Source organism: Sebastes umbrosus, chromosome 12 (genome assembly GCF_015220745.1).
Source record: "Sebastes umbrosus isolate fSebUmb1 chromosome 12, fSebUmb1.pri, whole genome shotgun sequence".
In the NCBI taxonomy this organism is placed as follows: Eukaryota; Metazoa; Chordata; class Actinopteri; order Perciformes; family Sebastidae; genus Sebastes; species Sebastes umbrosus.
Window position 1 is genome coordinate 3847370 of NC_051280.1, and position 14002 is coordinate 3861371.

General features: G+C 39.7%; 1 protein-coding gene across 6 annotated transcripts in view; it reads right to left on the reverse strand.

The window, feature by feature from the left end:
* Positions 1-14002, reverse strand: part of LOC119498335 (nuclear receptor coactivator 2-like) — a 69346-nt gene that overhangs the window by 20720 nt on the left and 34624 nt on the right. For all 6 annotated transcript variants that reach the window (XM_037787125.1, XM_037787122.1, XM_037787120.1 and 3 more), the window contains 6 exons: positions 13646-13818; positions 8296-8399; positions 6547-6724; positions 4144-4332; positions 884-985; positions 425-565 (listed from right to left, as the gene is read on the reverse strand). In XM_037787125.1, coding sequence (XP_037643053.1) covers positions 425-565; positions 884-985; positions 4144-4332; positions 6547-6724; positions 8296-8399; positions 13646-13818 — 887 coding nt within the window. The remainder of the gene's footprint in view (positions 1-424; positions 566-883; positions 986-4143; positions 4333-6546; positions 6725-8295; positions 8400-13645; positions 13819-14002) is intronic.

The following is a 14002-nucleotide window of genomic DNA, read 5'->3' on the forward strand; positions in this document are numbered from 1 at the left end:
CCAAAGCACTGTATTGCTTTGCTCCTGTGCTGGTACTCCTGTCTGTTTCTCCAAACTGAAGGCGTACTGACTGTCATCTACTGTAGGTAATACACTAATTATGGATAAGTACCTCATACAACCCCACTTGAAAACATCCAAACTATCCCTTTAATACACTGAACATTTCCAGTACGGATATTAGGTAGATTATATGCTTCTCATACGATTGATTCCTCAGAGAAACTCTCAAGCTCTGAACTCTCAACAAGTCCACATTGAACCTAAGAAAATCAAGAACTGCAAAACTCAAAAAGAATGAAAAGAATTCAGGTACCAAAAGAAACGAATGTGGAGAAAGTTTTAGTATCACAGTGATAATGTTTAGACTGTATTAGTTAATTAGTTACGGGCTGCAGTGTGAGCTCTGGGTTGTCTTACTCACCCTCTTGCTGGTGTTTCTTAGCGAAGGACATCTCCCCGTCATTCTGCAGATGAAACCTCTGAATGCAACGCCGAACCAGGTCCTCCCAGCCCGGCTTCATGGAAGCACGGAGCAGACTGGTGTCCAGGGACGTGATCTTACCTGGACAGGTAAAAAGACCTGATGTTAGCAGATTACTGTCATGTTTGAGATGTTTGCCTGTTATGGAGCGGCAGGGTAATTATTACTGAGTAGTGGAACTTCACCAGCGGACCAGAGTTCAATCCCATATTTCAGAAAACCCTACAGAAGAAACTCTGACACCTTTTCTATCTTGTTCCTGATCTCATAATACAAAATGATGGATGTTCTAACAACATACTTATCAAATGGGATGTGGACAACATTATATATTGGCTCAACACTATACTGATTGACCACATGGCGTATTAACAGCAGAACCTCCTTGTCCATTCCTACCTTGAAGGTCCTGTCGCGTGGTGAAGCTCTCGTACGTGGGCATCGCAGGTCTCTCTTTGACAGGGACTCTTCTTGCCACACAGATGAGACATGACTGGAAATCTGCGTGTTTGGAAAAGCACAGGTTAAAATGATCCTTCACTAACATTTACACACACACATAAATGCAGTAGGATATAACATGTATAGAAGAATACAGACAGGGAGGAAGAGAATGGGGCTGTTACAACAACGTGATTTGAATTGTAACTGCCTTTTTCCTGGGCCCACCACCTCTCACACACAGGAGCAAGACACACACTGTAGAATTGTTTAGCCTCTTTTTGTAGTTGTTTTATGTCTCCTTGTAGTCTTTACGCATCTCTGTGTTTTTTTTTGTCTCCTTGTGGTCATTTTGTGTCACTTTGTATTTGTTTCGGTCTTTTTGTAGTTAGCTTTTGGTTTGTTTCGCCCTGTTTTTGTAGTCATTTTGCATTTCTTTGTAGTTGTTTGGCGTCCCTTTACGATTGTTTTAAGTCTCTTTGTAGTCATTTTGAGTTCTTCGTAGTTTTTTTGTGTCCCTTTATGATTGTTTTGTGTCTCTTTGTCGTCATTTTGAGTCTCTTTGTAGTTGCTTTGTGTCTCTTTGTAGTTGTTTTGAGTCTCTTTGTAGTCATTTTGAGTCTCTTTGAGGTTGTTTTGTGATTTATTAGTTGTTGTGAGTCTCCCTGCAGCTGTTTTGCATATCTTTGTAGTTGTTTTGGTCTCTTTGTAGTCATTTTATGTTTCTTTGTGGTCATTTTGAGTTTCTTCATGGTTGGTACGTGTCTTTTTGAGTGCCATTTTGTAGGTGAAGATCAGGGGGGCCGTTATACTTTGTGCCCCTGGGCCTGTGCCCGATAGGCCCTTTCAGTTATCAATCCATCGGTGGGAGTTAAAGGTTACCCACTCTGTGTGGGTTGAAATGTGAAATATGTGTTTGTAGGTACCACTTCCCACTAAATGTTACACTGAACTATAAATCACAACCTACACCCTACTGTAGGTATCTACGACAGGATTCCTGTTAACCCCTTACGTTGACCATAAATACGGCTTGAACTTAATTTACGACCTAAACTTTATTCTAATCTTCATTTTCAACCGCAGCTATACATTAACCATACTGAAGCATTGAAATCAGACTTCAGCCTCAACATTGATGTCAAGACCTTCCAATCTCAGACTCAGCCTAAACCCCGATCTCAACCTGCAGCCCTCAAACTGTCCACCTGACGTCCTCCTCCAGTTGGTGGAGAGATTAGCACAATATGTGGTTGTCAGACATCTAAAATTAGAGTGCCAGACAGATTCTTTTCCCCAGTGTGTATGTGTGTGATAAGATAAGATGGGAAGATGACAAAGTGCCACACGCTAATTAGTCTCTCCCGGTGGATGGGAGGAAAAGTAGAGAGGAGTGGTGATGAAAGGAGGACAGGACACAAGAGACTGAGGAGAGAGGGGATGGATAAAGTGATGGAACAATGACAAAAAGTCAAACCAGAGATGGAAAGATGGAGAAAGAAGAAAATAATGAACATGTAGGAGTGGAAGGGCAAAACTAAGAGAACTTCAATCGTGTTCAAAATCGCATACTAACGTACTGTATATATCATATTATATACTCAGTATGAACTGCATACTGCCTACTAAATGAACGATTAAGTATGCCATTACAAGCAGACTGTTCACACTGAAGTAAACTCTAGCAATAGGCTCGTTGGAGATGAGCCAGGCCTTGTGCAGAGTCAGTCACCAGTGATCGCCATACATTGCATGCCGGTTAGATTCGAGTCCGACTTGATTGCCGACTTGCTCTGACGTCATACACACGTATAGGCAACAATAAACTCACGAGATCGAGGCGGCCGCAGTTTTTATGGCCAGGCGCCGCAGTTGCTCTCCACAGACTGCAAGATCCAGGGCATGATGGGAAACGGTTGACTGTTGCCTGATCAAAGAGCTCATTGGCTCTTAGTTTTGACAGCGAACACCACGTGTTGTAGAAAATCCTACCTTTCTGTTTAATTGTAATATTTAACACTAGATTGTGTATTGATATTAGTCTCATGTTGTGAAATGAAGGTTTCATCTGTTAGCAAACATATCTTGCGTGGTTAATAATAATATTAGTGAAGGTTATTCATATAGCACGAGTGCTCATTACAAAGTGCTTTATGAGGCAGACATAAAAAGAATAAAGGATATAATCCACTGCCAAATACATGCACATTTCCACATATATTTACAAAATTTAAATTTAAATAAATCCAAACATTGTCTGCAAACTACAAGTGGCCTACAGATCGGATCTAACAGGATGTCACCTTTTCTGTGACTTCCTGTAAATTCTTTGAAGGCGGCTGGAAACGGCTGGAAACTGTCCGACTTGCCCGCAACTTTTTGCCACCGCCCCCTGCTGCTGCTGACGCCTGATCTTGTCTACTTTCCAGGCGACACGCAGTTCATCTCCAACGAGCCTAATATGTCTTCTCTACATCATATGACTGTATCGATCACATGACTGGATGGATTACAACGTTACCAGTCCAATTACCGTTTAATGAAAATTGTTCCTCGCAAATATAAATCAACATTACCTCTTGCACTCAATTTGATATTTCCCAGTATTATTTTATGGCAAATTACAGTTACTATAGTACATTATTATGTGAGCTTCCAATGTTTTTCCTCTTAACCGTCACTCGCCATCATTCGTAAGTATTTTATCCAACGGTTAATTATTTAAACCGTCTGCCTGGCAGTCCGCCATTAGACGGTCTGAAGAGCCGCAATGCATTTTGGAGCGGCTGATTATGTCCAGTAAGCTCGTGTCTCATATTCATAAATTCTTGCTAATCTAGTATAAATCCGGGCATTTCTTGTGTACACATAATCCATAGACTATGCAGTTGGAACACACTACATACTCCATTTTTGTGATTTCGAACACAGCCAGAGAAACAAATAGACGTGGAAATAACAACAAGAGGGACCAAATCAAGAGACAGAGAACGAGAGAGTAAAAAGAGGAGTGCAAAAGAGAAGCAACAAAGCAGATGCTTTGAAGAGGCTGAATTTTTTAAAATTTAAATCCAAATAAAAGACCAAGAGAGAGATACAATAAAAGAAAGAAAGAAATGAATAAAAAAAGAAAGAGAAACAAACAACCAAGATGGAGCAGAACAGTAAAGGCACAAGAGACGAAGTGAAAAAATACCAGTAGAAGTTAGAGACCGTACCTTCCCCCTCTTCCTTGATGGACTTGGGTTCGGAGACGGCAAAGCACTGCATGGTCTCGTACTTCTGATGCGACGCGTCCTGCTGGTCAGACGCCGGCCGGGCTTCACCATCGGCATGAGGGTTGACCAACATGCGGCAGTTGAACGTGTGGCTGTTCCTGTTGGACGAATCACTGCTGCGATGATTGACTGGAAGATGAAGAGAGACACCAAAACAAAGAGGAGGTGGTCAACATAAGCATATTGAATAAAAAAAGTTGGGGATCATATTTGGCATTTTAGGTGCAAAACCAAATTGCCATATCCTATATCACAAACCCCCTGGTAAAGTATCTCACTTGCTAATAACATTTTAACAATTTTAGTGTGGAGCTAGTTGAACCCAGAAGCTGCACATCCTACCAACAGGATTCAGCTCTGAGCTCAACCTTTTTCTTTAAGGCCTGTCAAAAATATTTGGCTAATGAGACGTTTGGATGTACTTATGCAGAAACAGCAACACTGGTCGCGTTCTCTGTACCATGATATTATAGGTTTGTAGTATACCTGCAACCAACTGTGTTCTTTCAAACTGATCTTGAGCCTAAATGTGTCCCAGTTCTCCAGCCCTCTGTGAACTTGTGGGGAATAATGTCAGCATGATGTTGATCTTGCGTTGACAGATCTCTGTGTCAACGCAAGATCAATATCACACTGAAATTATTTGCTCTGTTAAATGACTGACTAATGGGTTGACAGCTAGCTGACACTTTGTTCAGGTTAAGTGAGGCGACTCACCTCGAGCTAAAGCTTCAGAGTTGTATGGAGTAGAGACAAGAGAGGTGCACAGGGTTCTCAGTAAAGGTGCATACTCTGCTTTGACTTCACTTGAGAAGTGTGGGCAGTGTTAACCTGACTACAGTGTTGCCAGATCAGATCAGTTTCCAGTCCAATCACAACTTAAAACCCGCCCAATTAAAAAAAAAACTGCCCAGATTATATTACGTAAATGAGTCAAAAATAGACACAACGAAGTTTACTGAATTTTGTATCTGTGTTTTTTACCATAAAATGACAGCTTGTTTGGTCATATTGTTTTCACAATATTTTCAGAACCCCGCCAAACGTTGACAAACGCAGCCCAAATTTCAGCGACCAGCCCAATGCTATTTTTCCCAGCCCAATTGGGCGGAAACCAGCCCAATCTGGCAACACTGTCTGACTACAAGAAAAGCTAATTTAGCCTTAAAAGGTATTGCAATGCTGCTGATAAGGAACTACTAGCTCCTAGCTGCTATTAGACATCAGCTTATTATATGAGGGATCTAAAGACAGGTATTAATCAAGGTCTGTTTGCTCTTGATCATCTAGCTAAGGAGAATTGTCTCCGTTATTTTCAGTGTTGTGAACTAACAAAAGCAGGAAAAAGTGACCAGGTACTGTCATGAAGAGAAACATATTCCCAAATTAAAGACAGTTAAACAGTTAAAGCAGACATATCGTGCCTATTTTCAGGTTCATACTTGAATTTGGGGTTTCTACTGCACATGTTTATATGATTTAATATTCAAAAAACATAATTTTTCTCATACTGTCTGTCTGAATATACCAGTATTCAATGGATAACGGAACCTGCCAAAATAAAAAAAAACAATCAATACATAAATAAATAAATTACTCGATAAATAAAAAAATAAATGTTATTAAATGTAGCAAATATAAAAAAATAAATGTGAGCTATTAATTAATTGATGGAATGTGACATAAATTGATATTTTTGTTTTATTTTTATATTATATTATCTTTGTATTAATTCCCTTATTTATATAATCTTATGTTTAATTTTCCCTTTTATTTATTTATGTACTTACTTTTATTAATTTAATTAAATTTGAATATATTTATTAATGTATGCACTGTTTTTTATTCATTAAATTATTTTTGCATTTATTTCTTATTTATTTTATATATATTTTTAAATATATGTATTTATTTATGTATTTATGCATATTATATATTATTATAATGTATTTATTTATGCATGATTTGATCTTTGCATTTCACCCCTTATTTATTTCCCCAAACTTATTTCAGTATTCTTTTCTCAATACACTTCTTACATGCTTCCTTTTACATTTCTTGATGTATTTCTGCCTCATTATGCAAATGAGGGGGCTGTCACTCAACGTGCGTCATATTTTCTGATCTTGGCAGCCCACAAAAAACTGACTGGGTTGTCTTATTTCACAGTTTGTGGGTTGTGGTAGGCACTCCAGATACCCAAATGTATGTGCCCAAGAACTGAAAAAGTGAGTTTTTCATATGTCCCCTTTAAGAACTTCCAATATGGTTGCCAGGGAACATGTCACATTATCTCCTCCATCAGACCCCGTTCCAGTGAACTGAACCTGTGGTTCTTCTTACCCAGGCTCTTAGGCAGGAGGTTCTTGACGAACTCAGCGTGATCTCCAACATGCAGCACGCTGTATACGCTGGTGTTAATCAGCTCCTCCTGCTGGCAGCGCAAATACTGGCTGACGTTCTCCGAGACAAACACTATGTTGCCCTCCATGTTGACCACAAAAAAGAAGCCGTCCAGGGCCTGTGGGGTGAGGAAGAGGAGACGGGGACGAGGAGATGAAGGGTGGGAATGAGGAGAAGAGCAGGAAGGCAGAGGAGAAAAACAAGATGGTTGGACAGACAGAAGAGGTGGAAGGTAGAGATATGGGGACGTTTGGAGAGAGGGAAAAGGAAGAGGCAAGAGTGATGGAAAGGAGGAAGAAGATGAGGTAAAGAGAGATTAGAGGAAGAAGCAAATGTACAAGGTCAGTGTAAAAGAGAAAAAGACACATGAGGTAAGAGGGATAAAAAGGGGAGATTGGATGTTAATTAAAGTTCATCTGAACTTTCCACCCAAAGCTAATTAGACCAAGTTATTAAAAATGAATGTGAAACTTGAGGTGTTCCTCCTACCTGCAGTAAATACATTATAAAACATCATTCAAAAGTTTCAATGTGGTTTTATGTGAGCAAATTTGGCACCTGATCAGCATGTTTTTTATTTTATTTTTGTCTTCACATTTTATTGCCAGAAGTGTATTCTGATATCTGCTTGCCACCAGAGAACCTTGTTTACTGTAAACCACAATAAACAGCGTCTTCCAACAGATTCAACAATTTTGGATTTGTGTGGACATACATTTTGTCTGCTTACTTTAAATATTTTTTTTGTGTTAAATTGATAAAAAAAAATCTAAACAAAGGCTCCTTTATTATGTCACGAAGAAAATACTGAGCAGTAACTTGCAGTGTGCTATTAGAATTCAAGGTATTACAGCAAGTCTACGGCCTACCTCTCTAGCACTGTGTGTATGTATTTTTCCATTCTTTCATTCCTGTCAACTCAGCGTTTTCTACCTATGTGCATACTGTGATTTGTCCTTTAGGCAGCCGCATGTCTACACAGGCCTCCTGTATGACTGCCTGCTTGTCACCCTAACGCTGGTGGAGAACAGAATAGAATAGAATAGAATAGAAAGGGTCTTGGCCAGAATGATATTATCTCAGAGCAGACACCTCAGCCAATGTTGCGGCTGGTGAAAGCTATGTATAATGTGTGTTTGTGGGTGGGTGTGTGTGTGTGTGTGTGTGTGTGTGTGTGCGCGTGTGTGTTTGTGTTTGTGTGTGTGTGGTCAGGCTCCGCCCCTCCTCTTCTAATCTGGCTTTTCAGGAAGGTATTTATACCTCATTGGGTCCCATGTTATACGTCACCACACACAAGTGCACAGACACACACACACACACAGACATGCATTGCCGCTAGCCAGAGGAACTCTTATCTCTCTGTGTCACTGTAAAGTGCAACGCCATTTAAAGTCAGAAAGACGCTCCACCAGCTCTAAATGTTTCAGACGATAACATACATGAAAAAGCTGCAGGTGTAATTATGGTACAGTGCCGTATGTTTTGAAACATAAGATTATTTAATTCACTTCTTCCCCCTTGCTGTGTGTACTACTTAGTAGGTCAATTACAGGCCACTGTTGTCAGTAGAAACTCGTTTGAATAATCAGTCCTGGTGTCACTGTTTTCTTGTCACTATCGCTTTGACCTTTAAACTATTTCCCTCAGAGCATGATAATGGAGACGGACTAAAGTTTGGGCGGAACATACCTCCAGCATCATGGGCCCGAGGGCGTCTTTATCAATGACACCCTGTCCTGTGGAAGAGACGTCAGACTTCTGCACCTCCTCGGCGTCAGCCACTGGAGCTTTTTCTGTAAAAGACAACAAGAAACGTGCTTAACTGAAAGAGAAATAGGGCTTTCTGACATTATCTTTAGGTATCTGCAGATAAGAAGCTATGTCTGACTGAATATACAGTGTTTCAGAGTTTCAAAATGTACCCACTCACTTATCAATTGCACACTCTCATAAAAAAAACCTAGTTTCCAGATTTTATAGATCTATTTACAGGGCACTACACAGTTCCCACAAAGCATTGTAAAGAAACCTGGGAGGCAGATTTTGGGGTAGAAATCTCAGATGCTCTCCTGCAGAGTCCTGTTCTTTTAAATCAAGGCATCAGCTAATCCAATATAAGATAGTTTATTATGGAGGACAGAACCTGCCAAAATAAAAAAAAATGAATGAATAAATAAATAAATGACTTGATAAATAAATGAATATGTCATTGGATAAAACATAAATAATATTAAAAATAAGTGTAGCCATTAATGAATTGATAAAATATGACATAAACTGATATTTTTTATATTTGCTTCTTTATTTTTGTATTTTTGTATGAATTCCCTTATTTATTTGCTTTTCTGTTTAATTGTCCCTGTTATTTATTTATGTATTTATTTTTATTACATTTTAAATGTATTTATTTATTTTTGCACGATTTTCCCTTTGCATTTCACTCCTTATTTATTTCCCCAAACTGATGTATTTCTGTATTCTTTTCTTTATACATTCCTTTACAGATTTATTTATTTTTTATTTTGGCATGTTCCGTCGCTCATAATTCATTGACTACACCTGCATCTAACAACATTCATTTAACCCTTCAGTCTCTTCAATCTGCCTTAAATACAAATGTGCCAATGTATTCCACTGTATTTCTACTTTTTTTCTGTTTTTGTGTCCGTTTCTTCATTGTCTTCAGTTTGTAAAAGAAAACGTCATAAATAAAGTATAAAAAGAGACAATGAGGAACATGAAAAGAGGGGATTAAAACACTTTGAAATGTCTCAGGTTTCAGAGTTTGCAAACTATAATTGGTCATTTTTAAAATGGATTTCTTTGTATGACGAGAACTAACATGAACTAAGTAAAAAAACACCTCAAAAGACAAAAAACTTCTTTATTTATCTTTTTCATTATGCTTTTTAATAAAATAAAATAAAAAAATCACCCATCCATCGCTTTTAGTTCAGAATTTAGTGAATGCATGACTCGATAATGATATGATGAAATAGCATGTCCAAAGTTAAAGTTCTAATCTCGGAGATCTCTGTTTCCTTCTCTTTGGCGGCACCTATGGCGATAAGCGGTAATAGCAGGTGTGTTTTTTCTGCTTGTGATTTTTTCCTGGGAATGATGCCACAGACACCCAGTTGCCAATACTGCAAATAAAAGGTAAAACACAATATGCCACAGGCTCGGTCACCATTGTGTTACCTCATTTGGATATAGATAGTGACTTCACAGACATATATTTAAAGGTACAGTGTGTAGGATTTGGTGGCATCTAGTGGTGTGGTTGCAGATTGCAATCAACTGAAAACCCCTCCCCTCACTCCTCCCTTTCCAAGACTGCGGTAACGTGAGCTGCCGAGTGTAAAACCGTGTTAACCATAATAACACTACTTTAGGAGCAACGGGAGTCAGATGGCGGCTGGCGGTAACACGGTTTTGCACTCTGCTGCTCACGTTACTGCAGTTTCACAAGCTTGTCGGAGAACTGCGCCCTTCAGGTAACGTAAAAACGTGGCTTTCTAGAGCCTTTTACGTATTTATCCATGTAAAAGGCTGTTAGTGTCCAGTGTGTTTGGTCTGTCCCTTCTGGGCTACTGTAGAAACATGGCGGCGCAACATTGTGGACTCCGTGAAGAGGACCCGCTCCCTATGTAGATATGAAGGACTCATTCTAAGCTAACGAAAACACAACAATTTGATTATACACTAATGAAAACATAGTTATGAATATTATATTCCATTTCTGCTAATAGATCCCCTGAAATGCTACAAACGGTACATTTAAGGCCAAACATTAAAAGGAAGGAACTGACTGTAAAAAACATTTAGTCAGAATATAGCTTCTTTCTTTTTTTAACTCTGTCTCTTAGTGGTATTTTATTTCCCAGAAAACACTGACAGTGTTGTTTTTGTGACGATGTCCTCCTCAGGCAAACACAAACCCACACACACACCCACACACACACACACACACACACTTTGTGTTTGCATGAGGACGTTTCACTGATTACATTAATTGGCTAGCCCTTCGTTAACCCCAGGTTACACCAACTCAAGCCCTCCTCCACCAATGTGATGATGATGATGATGATCAAACCCGGAGGTTTGAGTGCCTGGAATGTCATGGAGAGCAGGTACCACTGGACTAATGTGTAGTACATTACACACATTTATAGTCATATTAGAGGCCAGTCGCCACTCTCCTCCCTGGCTGTACCACTGGACTGTTAAGCCTTCCATGGCCCCATTAGGCCACATAGCTGACATTCCTGCTGTGGGACCAGAGCTGTACAGAGTCATCAGCCCTTAAACCCTGTCACTGCAGAGCCTGGAGTGGCCCTCATGTACTGTAGGTTGGAGGGTATTAATGTCGCAATACGCATTCTTTTTTTTTTCTTAAATCAATAAATCTGATTGATACACTGTATTATACATGATCAGTCTGTGAGCTCAGGAAGAGCCCAAACGAACGAAGGAGGTCAAAAAGTTAATCATGTGACACCGTGCACCCTCAGTGTGGCAGATTTTAGCCTTTGCATGTTCACAACTGCTTCAAAAACTTCAAAACGAGTTAGGTGGAAAAAAGAATAGTCTACAGAGTTTCCATTAAATCTTTGGTTACTGTTGTACAGTATAACCTAAAAGAGTTTTGTGCTTTATTTTGAAATCTTATTCATTGATTCTTATTATTATTATTTATGTCAGCTTGTGTAACACTTTAATGTGCTATATGTGATACACACACACTCCTTACACTGGGCCGCATTCTCAAGTAAGCTTTCCAGCTATACACACACACGCACACACACACACAGTATACATAACACACACCATTTATTATTGGATACATGATGTTTTTTTCTAACAGTCTGAGCATAGAGACAACTGCTGAGCTGACAGAAATGGGGGCTCACATGCACACTCATCTTGCATCTATAATATGATCACTAATTAAACTGCCCACACACACAAGAAGAGAAAATACTATTTTGCTATGTGTGTGTGTGTGTGTGTGTGTGTGTGTGTGTGTGTGTGTGTGTGTGTGTGTGTGTGTGTGTGTGCGTGTGTCCTATTTTTCTATTATTCTACTATTTATTAAGTTGTAGTGATTTAAATGTTTCTGCTGGTTTAATTTTATGCATGTCTTTTGTTTGATATCAATACATTTTGAGTCACATCCACCACATTAGTTAAATACTCTGAAGTTGAGCAGACAGCTGTGTGACTTGTGTTTTATCTATGTGTGTACGAGTGTATGAGTGTGTCTGTGTGTGTCTGTGTGTCTGTGTGTGTGTGTGTGTGTGTGTGTGTGTGTGTGTGTGTGTGTGTGTATATGTGTGTGTATGTGTGTGTGCTTATTCAGCTGTTGTTTTCAGACACAAACACACCGGGTGGACACCAACTGGCTGACCGCAGGAACAAAAAGAGGAGAGGGAGAATGATGGAGAGGGGGGAGAAAGGAGAGAATAGGGAGAGGAAAGATAGAAGGAGAGGAGAGAGGAGATAGAGATAGAGAGAGGGGAAGGGGAAAGGGAAAGGAAAAGAAGGAAAGGAAAGGATCAATATTGTTTGTTCAGTATTGTTATTGAGGGATGGATAGGACAATATATATATGAGAATAAGAAAGAGAAGGAAAAGAGGAAAGGAAAGAAAATGAGGACAAAGGTGGTTGAGGAAGGATGCAAGATGGAGAAGAAAGGGAAAGAGGGGAGAAGAAAGAGACAAAAAAGACAGGAGATGTAAGGAGAGTACTGAAAAGGAAAGGACAAAAGGTGGACAGGAAAATGGTTATAAGAAAGAGAGGAAAAGAAAAGAAAGTGTAGAAAATGAAAGGAAAGAAAGTGGAAAAAGGTGATTTGAAGATGAGATAGGGATAAGATAAGAAAAGGGGGAAGAGGAGAGGAAGGATGATGGAGAGAGGGAAGAAAGGAGAGAAAGAGAGAAGAGGGAGAGGAAGGATGGACGGAGAGGAGAGAAGAGACAGAGATAGGGGAAAGGGAAAGAAAGAAAGGAAAGGACCAATATTGTTAAGGGGGATGGATAGAAAAGGAGAAAGAGGACAGAAGATGAAGGGATAAAGGTAGTTGAGGAAGGATGCAAGATCAATAAAAAAGGGGAAAGAGGAGAGGAAAGGAGAGGATGGGCAAGGAAAGGAAAGGAAAAGGAAAGAATAGAACAAAGATGGTTGAGGAAGGACTAATGGTGGACAGGAAAAGGGAAAGAAGAAAGAGACAGAGAGGAAAAGAAAGTATAGAAATGAATAAATAAAAGGAAATGAAATGGAAAAAGATGGTTTGAGGAAGGGTGAGAATGATAAGAAGAGGAATGGGGAAAGAGGAGATGGAGGGTGATGGAGGGAGGGGAGAGAGGAGAGAGAGAGAGAAGAGGGAGAAGAAGGATGGAGGGAGAGGAGAGAGGATAAAGAAAGAGGGGAAGGAGAAAGGAAAAGAAGGAAAAGACCAATATTGTTGAGGAGGGATGGATAAGAAAGGAGAAAAGAGAAAGAGAAGATATTAGGAAAAGAGGAGAGGAGAGGAAAGGAAAGGACAAAGGTGGTTGACTAAGTATACAAGATGGATAAGAAAAGGGAAATAGTAGGACCGATATTATTGAGGAGGGATGGATAGGAAAGGAGAAAGAGGAAAGAAGAGAAGAAAAAAACACGGGGAAGATGTAAAAAAGGAAATGGTCTTTTTCCATTTCCATTTTTTACACTTTCCCTGTGTTTTTTTTTTAGGAAGGGTTAGAGAGGGATAGGAAAAGTAAAGGGGGAAGAGGAGAGGGGGGTGTTGGAGAGAGGGGAGAAAAGAGAGAAAGAGAGAAGAGGGAGAGGAAGGATGGAAGGAGAGGAAATAGTCTTGTGAAGCATTATTGTTCAGAAGATCCTGTACAAGGTATTGACTGGACAATGTGTTGTCTGGTGAATGTGGCAATAGTAATATTATAGCACTGTTATGAATATGATGCCCATATATGACGAGACAAAACTCTAAAAAGTCTAACTAACATTAGCAAGAGTGTGACCAAAGTGGATCCTCACCCTGCTCCTTGATCTGCCTGATCTGCTTCACCGTCTCTTTGAGGATGGCACATTTGTCCGGCTTGACGTTGAGGTCGTCCATGTCGTTGATGTTGGCGAAGATCAGCTCGGCCAGCTCCTCGATGTACTTGTTCTCCTGCTCCCGGTTCCTCCTCTCAGTGCTCCTCTTAGGGCTGCAGGGACAGGGAGGTAACAAAGACATTGTCAAAACTTGTACACAGAATGAAAAGGAGGACACAAATTTGGATAGTTCACCATTGAATATATGAAAATTCAGGTTAAATTAAGAATTTTCAGGCTCTTTTATTCCATGCACAAGGTGAACATTTGCTGTTTTACACATGTTTTCATTTGGGT